This window comes from Scleropages formosus, chromosome 4 (genome assembly GCF_900964775.1).
Source record: "Scleropages formosus chromosome 4, fSclFor1.1, whole genome shotgun sequence".
Lineage (NCBI taxonomy): Eukaryota > Metazoa > Chordata > Actinopteri > Osteoglossiformes > Osteoglossidae > Scleropages > Scleropages formosus.
This window is the reverse complement of record NC_041809.1, coordinates 19,135,659-19,154,599: the sequence shown is the minus strand read 5'-3', so window position 1 is coordinate 19,154,599 and position 18,941 is coordinate 19,135,659. Positions and strand designations below refer to the sequence as shown.

The window sequence follows — 18,941 nt, the reverse complement described above, 5'->3', positions numbered from 1 at the left end:
TTTTACTGGAGCAATTTATAGAATAAGTACCATGTTCCAGGGTATTACACATGGAGGTGGGATTCAAACCTCCATCCCTTTGGGGCCAAAGTCAGGAGCTCTAATCACTACACTACCAGGATTGTAAGGATGACATGATACTATATTAAAGATACAAATACACACACACACACTTTCAGAACCACTTGTCCCATACGGGGTCACAGGGAACCAGAGCCTACCCGGCAACACAGGGCATAAGGCTAGAGGGGGAAGGGGACACACCCAGGACAGGACACCAGTCCATCACAAGGCACCCCAAGCGGGACTCGAACCCCAGACCCACCGGAGAGCAGGACTGTGGTCCAACCCACTGCGCCACTGCACCCCCTTTACCGCTAGTCCCATACAGGGTCGCGGGGAACCGGAGCCTACCCGGCAACACAGGGCATAAGGCTAGAGGGGGAAGGGGACACACCCAGGACAGGACGCCAGTCCATCGCAAGACACCCCAAGCAGGACTCGAACCCCAGACCCACTGGAGAGCAGGACCCGGTCTAACCCACTGCGCCACCACACCCCCGATACAAATACACAAAGATACAAAATACAAAGATTTTAGATAAATATATGGCAGATTTGGGAGGTGATCTGTTATGCACAGATGACATGATCGCTGACTGCAGTGCCAGTGTGTAACAGACAGTAATGAATGTACTTGTATCCCAAACATCCTTATCGCACCCCCGGAAATCTTCAGGAATTTTATAAAAATGATCAATTTAACGGATAGCAAACTGTGCTGTAGCTTGAGCACCAAGGCAGATTGATGAATGTCTGATTTTGTGTGATTATGTTTCATCGCAGGGGGTTGCAGGTGCCCTTCTAGTTCAATTGTCCTTGTGCAATCAGAATGTTCTGGGTTTCAGTCTCCTGCTATCAGTACTTACCCTGATTTTGCTGCGGTAAAAACAGCTGTGCTGTATAAGTGCTCAGTGCACGAACAACATTGTAAGTTGCTTTAGACAAAGAAGGCAGATAAACACATTTATATAATAATCACTAGTCTGTAGCGCTGAAATAATAAACGTTCAATTGTACTTAGGTGTAATACCAATCATGTCTGACAGAGGGCAGCAGTGCGCTGGAAAAAAATCAGACCTGCAATTCCATGCCGGCCAGAAGGGGGCACGAAACATCACTGATGAATTGCCGTGGAAAATCTGTTCATGCTGCACATGTCATTAAGTGTAAGATGGGCTTTATAAGACTTAAAACACTATTTACAAGTGAACATTAAACATTTTATTCATAAGCCTTGTGAGATGCTTCCATCAGCGATAGAAGGCCAATCAAAACCCAAATATTAACCTACACCAAAGATAATTAATCATATAGAATCGTATTAATCATATGAAAATGAAACAGAATGGAGAAAACATGGCATTCTTCAAGGCTTTTAGTTATGCCCAGAAAGGTAGTTGAACACAGGAATAAATGTGTAAATTTTTATGTCTGAGTTAGAAAATAGAGTGGTATGTTGTGCAAACGTAATATGAAGATGAATTAATAAACGGCTCCTTAGGGATGAAACAATCATGAAGCAGAGAATCCCACACTGGCGATAGACCCGGAGATACTGCCATCTGGTGGCCACATTTGGAACTGTCAGTACAGCGCAAAAATGTAAACCACAATTTTTCCAGCCATATGTTTTAATTAAAAATGCTTACAAGGGAGAAGCTTGACACCATATACATATAAGTTTCATAGTTCTACAGTTACTGTACATTAACATTGTGTTGGCTGCAAAGATCATACAAGTCAAATGATATAGCAATACAACTTGTTCATTTTTTTTCTATTGACATCCACACATATATTAATAAACACATAACCTGTCCTCAGTAAAATCGAACAGGAAAACGTTATATATGTCGCTCTGTCCATATTTATTGGAATGTGTCCTGGTAAAATGGTTTTAATTTTCCAAAAGTTTCTTGCATCTATGTCATAACAGTAAACAGTAAATACGTCAATATTTTGATGAAAAATAATCAGACGGCCTAATACGTTGCATTTGTTTTTCGCTGCTTGATACTAATCTTTTGTTTCTAGTAAAATAGAAAAGTGAGAATATTAAACATTGATTTCCTTCCCTGCTTTATATTTTAGATAAACGAGTTTTACAAGTACTAAAAAGTCTTTATGACAAACCTACAGAAAATGGGTATGCAAACCAGCTGGGTTGCTCCTTTAAATGGTTGTTTTAAAAATATAACACTAGTTTTAAAATTAAATTTTCATATATTCAGTTTAACAGCCGTTGTGCCAAGATTAAATTGTTTCCAAATTTCCATTAAATAATAATAAAAATGAGAAATGTCAGCAATGTTCATGGTGTCAGCATTAGTCATATGCTTCTTTGTTAGTATTCAAAGTGGCTACTATATTAGTAAAGATCATCATCACGTTATTTCAACTAGTATGCATATATTGAACATAATCATGTATTCTAAAAACATTGTTTTATTCATTTTAGCTGTATATTGAACATAACAAAGCAAAACAAGAAATATTCAGAAACATTGGCTTAATTTTGGTCAAGGTACATAAAGGCAAAGCAAAGGCATTTGGTTCTTTCTGACAAGCAATGGGATTACAATATGAAATCAGATTTAATTACAGCTGTGATAAATTATTTTCCAAAAAAATAAATACAGACATTATCACTTTATGATCCTGCCAACCTGCTGGACATCATTAGGTGAAAATAGTTCTGCCTCAATACTCTTCCGGAGTGCGACCCGGGTTTTGTGTATGTGTGTGCGCGTGTGTGCGAGAGAGAGAGAGAGAGAGAGACCCCAGAGCATCAGCCATGTTCCAATACCTAAATCTCTGGATGCAAGTTACCCAAAAGCAGTGATCTGAAGCTTTTCATAATCACTAATTATACTTATGAGTGGATGACAGATTCTGAAAGCTGCCGCTGGAACCTCAGTGGATAAGGAGGCCCCTGTGTGTCACACACACTGCTGGGTGGTGTAATACTCAGGCTTAACATGGCACATCAACATGCAAACCTACTTTTCCTTTTACGGCAAAAATATGTCAAATTAAGCCAAGCACACATCTCATTCACCACATCATCCAACTAATGGTGAGATTCTTACAATGGAACTAAAGAACCCTTAAAAGAAATAAAATACGTACAAAATACAAAGTAAATACACGTGAAAACATACAGGAATATTAAATTGATATCTACACATTTTATACATTCAGGTTATTAAAAAAATCAAATAAAAACCTTTGCATTCTCTGTGTTCATCAATGAAATAAATCACATCATGCAACAGCACTCAGGCTCTTTCTGTACGGCCTTCTATTCACATTTAAATAATCTTCCTCAACATCGGCTGTTTCCCACTGCAGTAGTACATTTGCGTCCATGAATCTCCCCGAAAGTCACTTTGCATAACAGTTTACAGAAGACACGAGCAACTGTCCGAAGCGGACGGAGCTACACCAAGGACCCCGCCTGGTTCTGGGCAGGCACCATGATGGGCACCCCGCCCATGCGGCATATATTAGAGGCAGTAACGCCAGTGGGAATGGTGGGTGCCGGTGGGGGGCGCGGGGCCTGAGGCTGAGCCCGCTCGGGTCTATGCACGGAGCCTCCATTGCTGCTGGGGGGTCCAGGAGATCCACGCGGCATAGTGGTGTAGGTGTTGTGCCCGCGCGCCGTGTGCAGGGCAGGGCTGGCCTCTCCAGGGCGGGACCTATAACCCGCCGTGCTGCCCGTGGCGGTGACGATGGAAGCCGTGTCGGAGACGCCTTGCTGGCGGTAGTGGTGGTTGTGAAGGTGGTCCTGCGGATGGGGGCTCGAGGTGATGGAGGACAGGGTGCCGTTCTTGGAGATGATATCGGATCCCGTGCCGCTTTTTGCCCAGGAAACTCGCTTGGGCGCCTGGGCATCCTCCCTGCGACACACAGATGGGCTGGTGAGTCTCACCTCTTACCTTTACCTGACATTTTTCTTACCTGTTTACATTGTACATCATTGTACCTCTTAAGCGTTAACAGTACGTCTTAACTGAACGTGGCTCTTTCTTTCTCTCTGATTGTGTGTGTGAGAGAGAGACACACACTTCTTCATGTAGCTGACGCTTTTCTCCAAAGCGACTTAGCGTTAAGCTACTTACAATTATTTACCTCTTTATCCATCAGGGTAACTTTACTGGAGCAATTCAGGGTATCTTGTTCAAGGACACAACAGCTGGAGGTGGGATTCAAACCTGCATCCTTTTGGGGCCAAAGGCAGCGGTTCTAACCACTACACTACTAGCTGCCCCTCCATGCAAATCACACAGACACCCCAAACATGCAGACAAGCACCAGCCAAAATTAAAGCTCTTTAGACAGAAAACCGATCTGCCATCTCACTTGATGTCGTTGGCCATGTCATCCTCCGAGTCCTTCTTCCTCCTGAGGATGAAGATGAGGAACAGGACGATAGCCATGAGGCCCAACACGGCGCCCACCGTGGCCCCGGCAATCACCCCCGCGTTGGTTGCTTTTGGAAAAAGGAGAAAAAGCACCGATGTGATTAAGGTCCTCTCCTTGTCCCCTCGTGCTGTTCAAGCTACGGCACATTTTCACTCGAATTAGCCATGGCGGCCACCCCAGGTACAAGTTTTCAGAGGTCACTTTTTGGGCTCCTGATCCCATCTTTCCCCATGAGTCCTGCTAATTTGCATAATGCGAGCATTTTCGGGAACGCACGTATCGTGTTCTGCAGCAGAACTAGCTGTATTTCTTTGTGCTGAGTTCTTACGCAGGGCAGAACGAGGAAAGGGGCCGTTCCCGAGCTCACAGTACATACCAGTGGAGACGTTGAGCTCGATGTAACAGCTCTCGGAGCCCGCTGTGTTGTTGGCCGTGCAGATGTACTTCCCTGACATGTCGCTGGTTAGGTTGTTGAGCTTGAGCGTGCCCTGCTTCTCATCTGCAGATGAAATAAGGAGGAGCCGGCTCATCGCGTCATCAGGCAGCGGTGCCGCGGTGGACGGCATGCTTTCTCATTTGTTTTATAGAATCACGAACAAAACAAGTGGTTTTACATAATCTATGTAAAGATGACAACGGGATTCTTTTCAGGGACTAATTTGCCAAACACACTGTTAATGTCGCGATTTTTAAAGTGCAGCACAGGTCAGCGAAGTGAGTTCATGTGAGACGACCGGCCCAGCCGAACATCCATAAGCCGTACATGGAGGGGGAATGCGGGAGCTGGGCCCTCGGCACGGTGCTGTGGGAAGAATGAACCCAATGAACTGGACGCCGGTGCTCTGTGCAATAGCTGACCGCTCAACACAGATATTTTTCAGGAATGAGGATGCTGCTGTTGGCGCTTGCTGCCACATCCAGATAGGTGCCATCTGCTGCCCTGGTTCCAACCCGATACTGAATCCCACAAAAGAACAGATTAAAGAAGCCGGGCAAAGTTCACGTCAGGATGTGGGATGTATACGGAGTGTTGGTGACTTGTGGTGCAGACGGGCTGTTCGGTTAGTCCGTAAATAAGTAAAAAAAAAAAGCGGCAGCAACCGGAAAAAATCCTACTAAGCTGCGATCCATAGTGTCCACTTTCACCTCGCACTACATTTAAACCCTGATGATGCAGACGTCAACAGAGAAGTGCCCAACATTCACTCATTGCCACAACCTATCAACACATGAAAGATCAGATCTGGTCTTTTTAGGTGTTTAAACAGCGTTAGTGCATCTGCACCGTGTGACTTGCGGCACTTCTCGGACCAGTCGTTTGCCGCACCAGCACCGGTTCCCAGCAGGGGCAAATACTTTCTCACAACTGCCTTCATATTTCCAAAGCAAAGACAAATGAACACAAACATACAAAATACACTACGATACACACACACATTTTCGGAACCGCTTGTCCCATACGGGGTCACGGGGAACCGGAGCCTAACCCGGCAACACAGGGGGAGGGGACACACCCAGGACGGGACGCCAGTCCATCACAAGGCACCCCAAGCGGGACTCGAACCCCAGACCCACTGGAGAGCAGGACTGTGGTCCAACCCACTGCGCCCCCCTCCACTACGATACAAAAAAAGTGTAACTACTTTCAACAAAGTCAATATTACACCGCGAGCCTCCCTATGCATGCTCAGCGTTTCTTGGGATGTTTATGTGCTGTGGACATGGCCGGGAGCACATTTGGATGTTAATCAAAAAGACGGAGGGCTGGCGAATGAACATCCAGCGCTTCAGCTCAATTAGCCCCCAGATAGCAACACCATTATACCGACCTAAAGATTTCTCATAGCAGTTATCGTCGCAATGGTTAGCAGTGCGCTGCTTCTCAAGATTATTTTACCCATCTGCAGACTAACAGTAAATTTCAGAGCTTAGCAAATAAAAAAGGACATGTGCCAAATTACGCGAGTGAGCTCTTCAGTAAATCAATAGTTATTTAAGGTATTGTAGAAACCACCGATGTTCAGAAGCATACTCACCATTCATCAAAATAGTTCCATTAAAAAAAAAGACACGAGGCTGTTGCCGTTGCCAGTGACAACGGATCGTTCCAGCTGCGCGCAGAGGCAGAAGCAAATTGGGGTAAGACCGTGAGTTCTTTCACCTATCAAGTAACCAGTTTCTACCGCTCTCTGACAGTTTGAGCGCAATTTTCCAAAGACGTGTCCAGGCTGCGCTGATTTGAAAGCACAATATGCACCTCGCTGGGCTCTTCCGTACATATTACATATTGCAATAATTACACTGGGCCTGTAACATTTTCGGTGCATAACCACCGAATCCTTCCTTCTAGTAAAGCAAGTCTAGAATAAGAAGGCATGCTGCTGTCATGATCCCATCGCAATTAATTTACTTCAATTAAGCAACCAAAAAACGATGTACTGTATTTCCGAGCTGGGAACGTGACACACAGGTCACAGCTTATGAGATGAAAAAGCACAAGGATTTATTTATACTTATTTAGCAGATGCTTTTCCCCAAAGCGACTTGAAGACAGACTTCCAATGAACCCTATGTAGTGTTATCAGCCCACACACCTTATTCACGAAGGTGACTTACACTAGATACACTACTTACAATGGGTCACTCATCCATACATCAGTGGAACACACACACACACACACTATGGGTGAACCTGAACAGCATGTCTTTGGACTGTGGGAGGAAACCAGAGCACCTGGAGGAAACCAACACAGAAACAGGGAGAACATGCAAACTCCACACAGACTGAGCAGGGATCAAACCCATGTCCTCTCACACCACCCAGGCGCTGTGAGACAGCAGCACCACTCGCTGTACCACCGAGTCTTCTTAAATCTTATTAAAATCTGATAGCTAGAAAGTAGCAGCATCCAGCGTGTAGACAGTAGGTTTGGCTTTTGCACTCTCCTCGCTCTGGTGTTCTGAGTCACGGGCAAACCACTGTAGCGCTAATTCATTAAATCAAGCTAACTGTTTTAAGTTAGGGTGCTTGAGGAAAACCACAAGAAAGCGAAATACACCGTGAGACATGATCTCGTAGGCGACTCTGCCAGCACTTCTGTCTGGGCGACACTCGTTTCCTGCTGACAAATACCCCTTCGTAGTAAAGATGAAGTCAAGAGAGAGGGACGGCGATGTCACAACGAAGAGGTGGAGGTGATCTGTGGAGGTACTCACCCTGCAAAGGGGGAAAGAAGACGGCGGGCCTGGGGGGGGCCCTGCTCCATTGGTATTTGGGTGCTGGCTTGCCTTCTTTGGAGCTGCAGCTCAGTGTCACATTTCCTTTCAGCACAGGCTTCCCCGACATCTGACACTGGGGCAACGATGGGGGGACTGAGGCGGGAGACAAGCAAAATGTTTACCGGTGCATCGGTGACAGTCATCTCAGTTTATCTCAAACAATCCCATTCAATCTCAACTCATCAAATCACTTTGAAAACAATAAAATGTATTCGGGTTCTCAGTTTCAGAGCCTAATTTAGATGGTCTCTAGCCTGGAGGAGTTTCTCACCTCCACCCTCACCCTGCTCCTACAGGCCTGTGCTCACCATTGACCGTGAGTGTCACCTCCCCGACGATGCCAGAAGCATTTGGAACGATAACCTGGCATACGTAGCTCCCCGAGTCGTTCTCCATCGTGTTGTTGATGGAAATGGACAGATTGGTCGAGGGCATAGTGTTAAGGAAACACACCCGATCTGCAAAATGGGGATCTCCTTTGCTGGACCCATCCTTAGTGTAGGATATGACCTGAAAAATAAGCAGATAGCAGCTATACATTGAGCACATTTTATTTATTTACATGAAGCACATAAGTCAGGCATTTCTTTATATAGCTGGATATTTAAAGAAGCAGTGCAAATAAATTTCTGCTGCTGGTGAACGGAAAGACCTTGCGTGTTTATTTCGTCGATTTGGAGACTTCCGAAAGGTTTCAACAACAGTCGCGTCATGTAATTTTGAGCTTAAGACTTTTCTTTAACCTCCCCTCAGAGGTGTAGACTCAGCACCATTGTTCATTCACTATGCTCTATTTATGGCATTCCCAATTCAGAATCAACTATTATGAACCATTAGTTAAGGCCTTTGTTCAAGGTGACTTAAAATGTTGGACTCTTACACTAGCTTACAATGATTTACCCATTTATAGAAGCAATTGATTTTTACTGGAGCAACTAGGGTAAGTACCTCACCCAAGGGTACTGTAGCAGGAAGTGGCATCCAGTGTCAAGAACAATGACTAAATATTGCCACCACATGAAAACATTAAAGACAAAATTGAGCTGTTTTTTTTTACTACTACATTTTTTTAAATTTATTTAGCAGATGCTTTTCTCCAAAGCGACTTCCAAAGAACTCATGAATGAAAGGTACTACTACTGTATTTTTTTACAACTACTGTGCCAAAGAACAGGTTACCAAATTAACAGTATAACAGAAGTGAACCTTCTTTGTAAAGTCAGTCCAGGAAATCACAAGCGCACTTGGTCAAAGTCAAACCTTACTTTGCGATGAGCTTTCAAGCAGCGGTCAATGTTACTGTGAAGGCTCAGCAGCAGTGGTTTCAAGTGATCAATGCAAATCTGTCTCATGAGCTACGAACTACAAATGACATCAATATCCTGTTAACATGATGAAGATGTCCTTTGTAGTTTCTCCATGCTGGAATGCTATTGCTGCAGTACAGAAGTGCGAAGCGATAAGAGGTCTTCCTGTACATAAGGAAAGGCTTTTTTTTTTACAAAAACTGGGCCAGCCCAATCCCCAAGGACTCCCATTCCCTCCTCTAGAGCCGTGAGGGCTTTAAAGCAGTTCTGTCATGTCATATAACAGACAGCAGCTGAGATGTGTTGGCTCCTTCCAGGAATGTGGTAATACACAGACCCCAGAAGGGGATAGGTGGTCTTCTCAAGCCTTGTCGTTCTGAATAGGACAGCAGAATTTTGAAGGAGGTAGATTGCAGAAGACAGGCAGACACCTCTACTCCCACCAGAGGTGGTTACGCTCTCCAACATACTCATAATTCTGCTGTCTGCTGTCCCTCTGTTCAAGTGATGCAGTTCAGAGCCATACAGTTCAGTACATGTTTCAATCAGGGGCACCTTGAGAGAGATGCTCACCATTTCCTGGGCAAACAGCAAGAGGCAGTGGATCTAAATTCCTGGAAAAGGACTGGTTTCAAGGAATAACTTTTGGTTTGTTCTGTACTGGTAGACTGGGGAAGGGGGGTGTTGCCTCCTTGGACTTCATCTGGAGAAATAGTGACAATTTGGAAAAGGAGTATGGACCGAAGCAAAACCGCATACAAACCTGCTTAGAGGTGCCAAAGTTCCAGATGACAACGTTGTTTTCTATGCTTGGCGTACGTTGGTAAGAGGCCTGTAACACCACCGACTTGCCTCTGATCACCTCTATGCTCTTCTGAGGTATTATCATTTGTGGCTCACCTGCAATTACAAGGGAGCAATTAAGCAACTTGCATGCGCAAAGGTATCATCCATAATAGGAAACACTGCAAAATTGCCTAGAGTTACTGTACATGGGGACAAAAACACTGATGGGGCATAATTTTATACATACTGTACTCCTTGAGAAAAGTATCCAACACCTTGTAATGAGGCCTTGTGATGCTGATTTTACACCGGTAAAGGTACAGTGGACCCAGATTAGATTATTTCTCATACACAAGCAGAAACACACAGAAGGGAATAGGTAGCCGCCACTGCATATCTGACCGAATGGATTTAAGAGCGACACGAAACGTGAATCTGATCAACACTACGTACTTTGGTTCCTGAACATTTTTCATTGTTTGTAGTTCATGGCCCCATCTTGATTCTCTTTTCTCTGGAATCAGGGAAGAGTGAAAAAGGAAATGGGCCACCCCGCTGCATCTCTGCTGGCCAGAAAATGAAGTGACATGTCTCTGGCTGCTGCTCCTTGCCCAGGTCCATCCCCCTAGACTGTGTCCTTTCAAGCGTTTATTAAATAAAGGAAAATCTCCCATAATCCCTTCTAGGCCCTGGAGGCCCCATCTGTGCTGCTCAAGCGCAGGGGACATGGCCCTGAGGAGCCCTGGGACATGGGGGAAGCTAAATGTGGCAAGAGGTCAGATGAGGGTGCTAAAGAGCTCCTCAATTATGGAACATTTCAGAGGAACATTTTCAAGTGCATCACTGCCCAGCCTTATACAGTACCTCAACATCAAAAAAGAAAAACTTCTTTCTTGTTGTGAATTTCCTCATTTTGATATCCATATATATTTGTTTTAACAATTTACTTTTATTTTTTATGTTCCAATAATTGAAAAGAGTACAAGTCAGCTGATAGCACTGGGGCTCTCATACTGAAACATGTTGAAAAGGTCAATGCAGTGTCCCTACAAAACCAAAAGGGGGCAGCACATATCCAGGAGTGTTCATGAATCATAAAGCAATACTTTTCAAATTAATCACTTATTTTTGTTACCATTTACTTGAGCTGTTTCACAGCTTAAAGCACACCTTTTCTCAGCTCATTGATTCGGGTCTGTGTCTTGAACTACCAAGAGCACTGGCATTAAGAGATATAGGACATGCAAAATTACATTTGATTCCAGACAGAAATAATGATCAAAGGAGGGAGGGAAAAAAAAAAAATCAGTCAGGAAGTTAAGTGTTAATTTCCCATTTGGAAACCATTAATAATGTTCAGAAGAAAATGCCCATGTGGTTTATATGCCGCTGCTATGGGAGTTAGCTGTTACGCCCAATCGCGGGGCCAGCTGGGTGAATGACACCCATCGCTAACTACCGCTTTTACTGGCCTGTCTTTACTGGTTTGTGTGTTATCAGCAGATCATGCAGCATCCCAGCGTGATGTCCTCTGAACACATCCCAAATGTGCCTTGCTGGTGGTCCTCAGTGGTGGGTCCACGACAACAGCCACCTCCTTTCATTACATTGAGCCTTGTCCCGGCTCCTCTTTCAAAAACCTCCTTCTCATGTCTCCCTCCTACATGGAGCCATTGGTGTGAAAACGGCCTCCTCCTGCCAAGCTGCCCCCGGCGCGCACCTGGGAAACTGAAGTCCGAGCCTAGCTAGCACCACTGGTCTTCACTTTTACTTTCTGTTTCACAAATACCATTAACAGCTCATGGAGTTGGCTTTTGTCATCGTCTGATACAACAGATCCTTTAAGTGCCAGCGCTCGTGCTTCACGATTTTTTTCCAGCACGCGAGTCGGTTAACGCACTTTATTCACAGCTGCATTTATAGCGGCTTGTACAATTCCCCTTAAAAACCACAAAGAAGGCGTGAACAAACACAAACATGCACTCACATATGCTGACGCTCTCAATGTATCGGTAGTTACCAAGCAGTTAAAGTGCTTGACAGGTAATGGGAAATGCTAGTGTAGCTTATGCAAAATCAGTTTTTCACATTTCATATGGCGAGAAAAAGAGGCCAGTTTCTTGGCAGGAGCTGGCAGAGTACAGGACGATGAAACGGTGACACACGAGTTGAGGAAAAGGAAAAGACGACGTTAGAAAAGCAAAAACATGGGAATTAAATATGGAGCAAACCTCTTTTTTATACCCTGCACGAAAAAAGGTTCCTTTTCGGAACATGCATATTTCAGATCGAGAGAAAATCTTGTGTGTATGTTTGTAACAGTTACTGGTGTGATTGAGGGCCATATCCACTCTTGCCCCTGGCATACAGACCCATCTTTCCCTTTTAGTCCCAAGCCAGAATTATTAACCTGCTGGTGCAAGCAGATGGATTGACTTTAAATAATTTATTATGAATAATCGCAAAAAGATGGCATCTTAACCAATATATACACTGCAGGCCAAAAGTTTAGAGCCACCTTTCCAAAGAGCTATAAGAGTAAACATTTGGGATAACTTTATAGACACTATTACTGTCATATCGAGGATGGCTTTGGAATAATATATATATTAAAAAAGAAACAAGTCTCATTGGTGTACCACCACAGCTCAGAGAAGGCAGAGAAGTCTTGTGTGGAGACACCGTGGGCTGCAGTCTCCTGGGTGGTCACCACAGGTGCATCGGTGGCTGCTGTCATCATGTGGAGCTGAGGGATGTGTCGGGAAGGGCCCACATTCAGGATATCACAAAGTTGGGGAAGTTGATGTAAGCGAGCCTAATTGACAGGAAACGTGCAGATCGGCAACTGTTTACCTCCTCCCCCTACTTCCTCCCCCTAAGAGTTCTTTTGGATAAATATGATGATTCACATGGGGCACCCAGCTGTTCTGAAGCTAATACTCATTTACAGAAGCGTAATGTTGACAGCAGGTGCATCGATCAATCCAACAATGAAATGTTATTTGTAAGTGTGCATTTTTTCAGAGCAAAAAAGCAAAAGGCTCAGTCCTTTGAAATGAGGTCCACAGAGCAGGAGTCCTGGGAAATATAAGCATCTTTACATCCTGGAGAGAATATGTACATGCACTTTCAAAACCGCTTAAGCGTCAACAAGGTCAGCAACCTTTGAACCATACTGAAACCTTTCTGCTTTTGCCTGTTCTTTCAAGAGAATCCAAAATCACAACTTGGAAGAGGACCGTGGCGCACGCGAAGGGCCGATTAGATCACCCATCTCCGAGTATCGGTCTCGACCATCGCGATCACGTCCTGACCAAGAGCAGCGCTGACAGCCAGGAAAAGCTATCCTGCCATCATAGATGTGCAGATGAATGGATTGGTTGAAAAAACCTTATCAGTGGTCACGTTCTAATGGTTTTGTTACAGAGCAATTTTTATATGTTACAAAGGACAACTGGAAGATGCAGACCCATCTTGAGTTGGGCGTATCCCTTAAGACAACATGGCGAGACAGCAAGGCTTTTGAAGAGGGCACACACTCCACTTTGAACATTACCAGCCTCATCAGCAGAACCATCAGATAACTGTCACATTCCTATTCCCTAGTGGTCATCTTGGAAAGCAATTAACAGAAAAATTCGGGAACTTAAAACTTGTCTGCACTATCACACCAAAACTGTCTACCCAATCTCGGCCGACCGCAACCTCCCCGCTGCTTCCGTCTTGGGCTTTGAAAGAAATATTTATAAATCATTAGTTTAATTGCTGGGTGAGGACCACCCTTTCATCTCCTGAAACTGTCTTATTCCTCTACAGCGGAGAAGGCTGGTGTGATGGTGCAAGGCCTGATACACTCTCAGAGCTAGGGCTGTGGGAGGGACACTTTGGCTAAGGGCTTTGAAGTTAATTGGAGCTGTGGAACTTGGTGATACTTGGTCATCTGATCTGGAATTTCATCTGCATCTTCGGAGGGACTGTTGCAGCAAGATTTCATCTCACCTTCAAAAAGTACCCGACAAATCTGAATCTGTGAAGTACAGATGAATCATTACAGATTTTTTTTGATTTATCTATTTTTGTTATATGCACACTACTCCGGGGGGGGGGCTTGGCCAGGTCCTGCTCTCTGGTGGGGCTGGGGTTTGAGTCCTACTTGGGATGCCCTGCAATGGACTGGCGTCCCATCCTGGGTATTGTAATGATGACGTATCATGGTGGAGACTAAGGGGTTGCTCCGCCCCCTCGATGCTCGCTCCCGGGTGCGCAGGCTGATATACTTGGCCGTGTACACCTTTTGTGCCTCGCACGTTTTGGAGATTACTTTAATGTTGTTTATTTTATTGTAAGGACAGCTGTGTGAAATATGTCATCCATAGTTGCCCACAAGATATTAAAAAGAAGAGCTTCCTTTTGTCCGTGTCCATCTGGATTTATATAATTTTACGCCTTTCTGGAATCCACGTGAGGATCTGGGCTAACTCATTAGCTTAGCCGGATCGTTACAGTATGTTCGCTCTCCCTCCAGCCTTGCACCCTGTGTTGCTGGGTTAGGCTCCGGTTCACTGTGACCCCGCTTGGGACAAGCAGTTTCAGCCAGTGTGTGTGTTTGTGTGTGTGCACGCTACTTGGATCAGTAGGCCTTGTTTTGGATACACTTGTTTCTTTACATGGTTCAGTTTTCACACAGTCACGTACACTAGCACAATACCGAGTGCTGGACCACTGAGGCTTGAATTATGATTGACTTCAAATGTACACCTCAGTATATACCAAATTCATCTGAAAGATCTTTTATTAATGAATTTGAGTTTTGGGCACAATGAGTTCTCAGCGCAAATGTTTAAAACCAGCAGTCAAACTGTCATGACTTAATTTTTATATTGTTTTATACATTTTCTACTCTGTATTTTAGGTTCATTTGAAAAAAATGGGGTAATAGCCACACATACAGTATATGATGAAGCAATAATGAATGATCATTGAAAGAGTCAATAAGTGTACTTTCTTTTTGGTTCAAGTCATTTGAGACTTATTATTTCATTTGAGGTTTTAAACTGCCTCATAGCTACACTCTCACTTGCTTTGTGTCTTAGTTGTACTGTTTGAACCGAGTTTATCACTTTTGGTTTACGCAGATGTCTGGTGTTTAATGAATGCTTCAAAATGAATAATTTTGGACATCCTTGTGTTCCATTTTGACAGTGGGAATTCTGTGCAGATGTGAAATCCCTTATGTGCAATGTACTGCACAAACATTATGATGAACTATTTATTTCTTAAGAGGTCTAAATAAGTAAGTTGAGGATCAGATGGTGTCTTTTCTAGTGTAGAGCAGCAGATTCAGAATACATCATTTCCCCAGTCCGACTGCCATGACTCTGAAAGACAACAACAATATAGCCATCCTTCTCTCCTTGGGCTAAAGAAACAGAGCATCCTCACCATTGTACCAAAGGGCAGGCAGGCCAGGACAGGACAGGAAAAACCTGAGGTCTGTGATAATGCACGTGTTGTGACAGAATTAGAAAGGGCACTACACAAAGCAGGGGTCAAGGCCGAGACCAGGGATCTTGGCCAACCCATTTAACCCCATCCTGCCTTCACAAACACAAAAGAGGCTGCAATTTCCCCTGGAAGGTGGAGTCTGTTTTCATTTCTATTGCTGTGATTTCAGTTGGTGTTCTGCAATGGTCAACAGCAAATAGGCAAACACACTGAATTAACTTTAAAGTAAGACATAATACTGTGGCTGGTGAGTAAATTTTCTGTTGAAATAACGCAAAATATACCTTACTCTACCACCACGACAGGTAGAAGTAACTCAGAGCCCTCCACTGACCAGAAGAGCCAACTGTACACGGCTAAGATTTTCCGGCATGCATTTTTACAAGAGGAGAATGCACGACCTCACATACGACTGAGCCTAGAGATCGGCCAGCTGGGAGATGAATCTGAACAACACGGAGATGAAACAGGCGACGGAATCCTATCAGCCCGGCGGCTTAACAAGGTGCCTGGGTCTCCTCCTTATGAACTGGCTTACCATGATAAATCACCAAGGATTAATCTTGTGCCTCGTAAAAGCAACCTGATGTGCTCACAGGTTTCCAGGAGCCTGTCTGTCTACGTATGATTTCTCATTTAGGGGCAAATATTGCCACTGGATGTTCTTCACCTGGTGGTGGTGGCGGTGTAAGATACCAATGTCTGGAAAATGTGATTGCTCAATTTCTGATACCAGGCTCAACATATCAATGATAAACATAGTGGTTTAGTCTTGTGAAGAAAGTGCATGGTCTGCATCCTTTGGTGACTGTTTTTTCAAGTACTTTAGGACCATTGGCACACACGGAACATGTTAAACATGTTATCCGGCATTTCTGAAAGTGGTGCGCCACTCAACTCAGCCATACAGAAATGTTTGCCCTCGCAGTGGGTTCTCCACTTAAGAACCAGGGCTTTGTTTATTACTCAAAAGGTGTGTCAGAGGAACCATCTTGAAGAGATTTGTCATGAACTGTATATTTTCTTCAGTTTTAATTACCGATACAGCTACTCCCTAATGACTATATGAAAAAAAATGGTGGTACTGGACTACGTTGCTGTACTTTGACAGCCACGTGTCTGAACCTGCATCTCTGTTTCTTGGTGAAATACATTTTTGTTTACTCTGAGTTGTGTGTTACTTTGCAGAAAGGCATTACCTAAATGAATAAATACAATTTAAATGTCAGAAACATGACAGCTCTGCATTTAAAAGGGGAACAAAGCAGTGGACTCTCTTTCCATTTCTCTCTCAGTAAGCAGCTCGCAGAGACCAAGCTGGCAAACAGCTTCGTGTACGCGCCTGCGGGTTTCTCAGTACCCTGGACGGGGTTCTTACACACACACTTTCTGAACCGCTTGTCCCATACGGGGTTGCGGAGCCTACCCGGCAACATAGGGCGTAAGGCTGGAGGGGGAGGGGACACACCCAGGACAGGACGCCAGTCCGTCGCAAGGCACCCCAAGTGGGACTCGAACCCCAGACCCACCGGAGAGCAGGACTGTGGTCCAACCCACTGCGCCACCGCACCCCCCACAATGACTGTCCCATTAACCTTATATTATTTTTTGAGTGGGGGGTGCGGTGGAGTTAGAGTATGATGTTGAAAAACTTTAGGCACCACTTACTGTCTGCAATCACTATCAGTCAGTACATCAGGAAAAAAATAAATACCAAAATACTCAAGGTGTGTAACGGAGACAATTCGTTACTGGAAAGTTCATAAGTTGGGGATTCACTGTATTTTTTTTTTCTTGCATTTTCAGTCATTTGCAGCAGAACATGAACCCATAGAAAACATGCAAATTAATAAAGAGGTGAACTATTCAAATGAAATCATTATCACTGTTGTTACAGCTTATAAAGATGTCATCATAGTGAACGTTGGCCCGAAACATTATTGCATGCAGCATGGTGTTTAACACATTACTTACCACTGAACCTTAGAGCCAGTTCAGTGGTAAGTAATGTGTTAGGAAGAGATCTAGGTCTTCTGGGTGCTGGAGTGTGTCTAACAGCCTTCAGACAATATGGACCTTAAACAGCTCGGATGGTTCTTAATGTTATGAGGCCTGGGGTGAAAGCATAGGATATGTGATGAACCCATTTGCATGGACAATATGGTGTTCGAACCCTCAGGGAAGGTTGGTTGTTACTTTGGGAAAAGATCTAGATTGTCCAGCTCCCAGCAAATCTCTCTCATCAAATAGCCTGAGATTGCTTTTAGTGATCTTGTGTTACCCGCTTGCCTGTGTTTCCACCGTTTCATTTTCTAAGGCACGACAAACAGCACACCTGAAAACTAGTCTTGGAAAGCAATTACAGATGGTTTTACATTTACATGTACATTTATTCATTTAGCAGACACCGTTTTTCAAAGTGACGTACGTCTCTGAGAAAAATACAAAAACCGCACTACACCAACAGAAGGAGATTTTAGGGTTTTAGACATTACCCTAAATGGCATAAATAAAATTAATATTTCTTAAGAATCACGCATCTGCATCTGTGTCTCTCTTTCTGCTAATGTAATGCACACATTGCATTTTCTATGAGATGTATGTCGCTTTGGAGAAAAGTGTCTACTAAATTAAATGTAAATGACAATCACATCTCCTCATACTGACTATTCACACATTTATCTCTATTGCCATCATGAAAAAGTAAATTAACTGTCATCAACTGACCTGTAATTGATAGCTGGCTTCAGTCCTGGTGCTTTAGAGTACAGTAGTTTGACCCAAAAAAATTGGGAGGGGGGGGGCAAAATGCCACACACAAGCATATGTGTACAAACCCACATACACAAGCTGGCTTCTATTTTTCAAAAACTGGTAAAGGGAACACTGTCCAACATGTTTTCTTTAAATGTAGAATTAAACAAACATGTTCCATATATAAAGTATGTAGATTATCCAAACACTATTTTAAAATATAAAATAGGTTGGGGCTAAAACCGAGATCTTTTGGGTAAATGTGTGATTGTGGGACACCTTACCTAAGAATTTAAAGGATGATCTAGACCTTAGTCATCTCTTCTTTGACAGAGAAAGCGAGCAATTACAATAGCACAGGACCTCATTTTGAAATCATAAATGGTAGACTAATCTTGCCATAAGTATTTATACAATTTCCTGTGCACCAGAAAATCATGTTGATATTAGAAAGTAAATTCCATTACAGTTTACATGCAGAGCAAAAATAAAACCATTAAGTCAAAGCAAACTCAGACAGGCAACAATTAGCGAGGCAGGCAGGGAGCATCATCAGCTTAGATTAAATGAAACTCTCTGGGGAGATGCTAGTTCCCACACTTCCATATCAGTTGAGTTATGGTTTGTTTTTGTAAACACCCACAGAGTTCTCTGGTAATCTTGTTACGGTCTCAGAGAAGCAATGCTCAGTGAAAATTAAGGTATACGTATATTGACTGAAATGTAACGGTGAGTGTTGATAAAGTGATAGTTTCATTCAGTCTGAAATGCTGAGAGACTATATGGTATCTACATTTTCTGTGGCTTTGCCATTCTCTTTTG

General features: G+C 43.8%; 1 protein-coding gene across 1 annotated transcript in view; it reads right to left on the bottom strand.

Annotated features, from left to right (window-relative positions):
* Positions 1-525: 525 nt before the first annotated feature.
* Positions 526-18,941, bottom strand: part of esama (endothelial cell adhesion molecule a) — a 39,078-nt gene continuing 20,662 nt past the window's right edge. The window contains exons 2-7 of the mRNA XM_018755016.2: positions 9,838-9,974; positions 8,076-8,277; positions 7,705-7,860; positions 4,865-4,987; positions 4,426-4,555; positions 526-3,962 (exon numbers count right to left, since the gene is read on the bottom strand). Coding sequence (XP_018610532.1) covers positions 3,503-3,962; positions 4,426-4,555; positions 4,865-4,987; positions 7,705-7,860; positions 8,076-8,277; positions 9,838-9,974 — 1,208 coding nt within the window. The 3' untranslated portion in view covers positions 526-3,502. The remainder of the gene's footprint in view (positions 3,963-4,425; positions 4,556-4,864; positions 4,988-7,704; positions 7,861-8,075; positions 8,278-9,837; positions 9,975-18,941) is intronic.